Source organism: Rattus norvegicus, chromosome 8, assembly GCF_021556685.1.
Source record: "Rattus norvegicus strain SHRSP/BbbUtx chromosome 8, alternate assembly SHRSP_T2T, whole genome shotgun sequence".
Classification (NCBI taxonomy): domain Eukaryota; kingdom Metazoa; phylum Chordata; class Mammalia; order Rodentia; family Muridae; genus Rattus; species Rattus norvegicus.
In genome coordinates, this window is record NC_141541.1 from 107,264,470 (window position 1) to 107,266,537 (window position 2,068).

Genomic DNA, 2,068 nt, shown 5'->3' on the forward strand with positions numbered 1-2,068 from the left:
AAGGAGAGAGAGAGCCTAAAAAAATGGTTTCAAGTCTCAGACACATATAAATATGACAAAATGTTCAAAAATGCCCCTTAGGAATCAAGCAGAAATGTACTTAATTATCATTTTCAACGCAAAAAAAAAAGATTTAATTTGAAACATTTTCCTGCCCCTTAGATGAACTAATCTCCTACCACATGATTCCAGAAGTCCAGGCTAGCCTAGAGTTGGTATGTGTCCAGACTGGTCTAGTTATCAGGTAGCAGGCTGGCCTTGAACTCATAATCATGCTATTACTGTCTCCTAACCTCTGAGGTTGTGGATGTTCTAAAGTACTCACGGAATACTTTTTGATTTATGTCTAGAGATCAAACACATAGACTTCCAGCATGTTAGGCAAATATGTAATCATAGATTAACTATGTACTTCAGTATACTACAAATTGGAGGTCGATGTTCTAACTGAAAAATAGTCACCTAAAAATATCTCAGTTACTGGCGTTAAGTACCAAGCTGGACCCCCAAGGAACAACTGAAGTTTCACTTTCATAATTTCCAAGGAACAAATGAAGTTTCACTTTCATAATTTCCATTTCCATTTTATTTTAAGAATGAAGAAAATTTCTTGGTGGAGATGGGTCAAAGAGTTCACGACAATGTGGCTGGGGTGAGAAAATAATTTTTCTGTTGTGAAGCCACAAATAAAGGCAGTGCAAACCATAAAGACATCCAAGGGCTGATTTCCTTCTCCTGATCCCGGAAATTCCCAAGACTCCTTTCGCTGCCTATGCCCTCTCCCCTCCTTCCCTGCAGGCCTGGTCACTAGGCTCCGCCTTGCTTGGGCGGGGCTGCCTTGAAAACCAGGCATATATAAAGAACTCAGCTCCCTTCCCAGACACCACTCCTGATCAGCAAGTCCTACTGATCATATCTGCTCCGTCCCAGAGAGGCCACGGAGTCTCTTGCAAAAGCCAGCCAGACAACAGTTCTTCCTGAAAGAAGTCCAGATCACAGGTCCAGCCCATTACTGAACTCCACCTCATTGGGCACCAGCACATCAGCACAGCATGGTGGGAGTGAGGCCCCACAGCACCAAGGCTGACCCTGGACCCAAACCTGTCAAGCGCCCTCGACTCCAACTAGACCAGCGTGTTCCACAGGACCTGGAAGGGCCTATGCAGCCTTCCAGTGACAGGCTGACCTCCGTGGTGTTCCTGCCCTCTGGCTCTGCCCTGCAGCTGCACCTGGATAGATTCGACCTGCTGCTCCAGCCCCAACCAACCTCCATCCTACAGGTGTCGCTCCCAGGACACACCCTCCTCTTGGTCCCCGAGGGCCTGCAGGCCTCCACTTGGCCAGGACATCCTGAGTTCTCACCCACCAGGCCGCTTGGGTCTGCACTCCTGGACTTGCCCCGGGAACACATAGTCATCGAGCCAGGATCCATCAGTCCTTCGGTAAGGGACAGTGAGGTTTTGGAATCTGCCTCTCCCTCAGGGAGGCCATGGATGAATGCTCCAGCTGGCCTGACCCCAGGGCTTCATCTCTCTTCTTCATTTCAGGGTCCAGTCCCAGATTGCTGGAGTCCTTCAGACTCTCCGAGTGCAGAGAGCTATGATCCGTGGTCCACCCGGAGCCTTAAAGGCAGCATGCTGGAGCCTCTTCCAGGCTCAACACTGCAGCCTCCCCCTCCATCTCCTCCTTCAAGTGCACAAGAAGAGCGCCCACTGAATCCTGTGAGACCTACTCGCCCTCCGTGCAAGGCCAGGAAGCGCCTCTTCTAGGAAAACTAGACTGCTACAGCAACACTCAACAACCTGGACACTTTACATGGATTCCCAGGTCTCCTTTGGATACCCAACCACCTAACGTTGAGCCTGTGTGCACACAGTGCTTTCTGCTGCACACTAGAGAAAGAAGATAAAGACTTCAACAAGAGGGGAGACGCTACATCACACCTTGGAAGCTTAAAAAATATATGCCATTGAAAATCAGAAGATGGATAGTCAAACTTCAGGCTTCATCTCAAAACCTTCCATTTTCTCCTCATGTGCATTGGCAGTTCCTGGTAAGAAACCGGTCA

The 2,068-nt window shown here is 48.6% G+C and overlaps 1 protein-coding gene across 1 annotated transcript; it reads left to right on the forward strand.

Moving 5' to 3' along the window:
• Nucleotides 1-1,052: 1,052 nt before the first annotated feature.
• Nucleotides 1,053-1,769, forward strand: Prr23d1 (proline rich 23 domain containing 1). The gene is given in 1 exon segment (NM_001408792.1): nucleotides 1,053-1,769. A coding segment is annotated over 1 exon segment (717 nt).
• The last annotated feature ends 299 nt before the right edge of the window (nucleotides 1,770-2,068 follow it).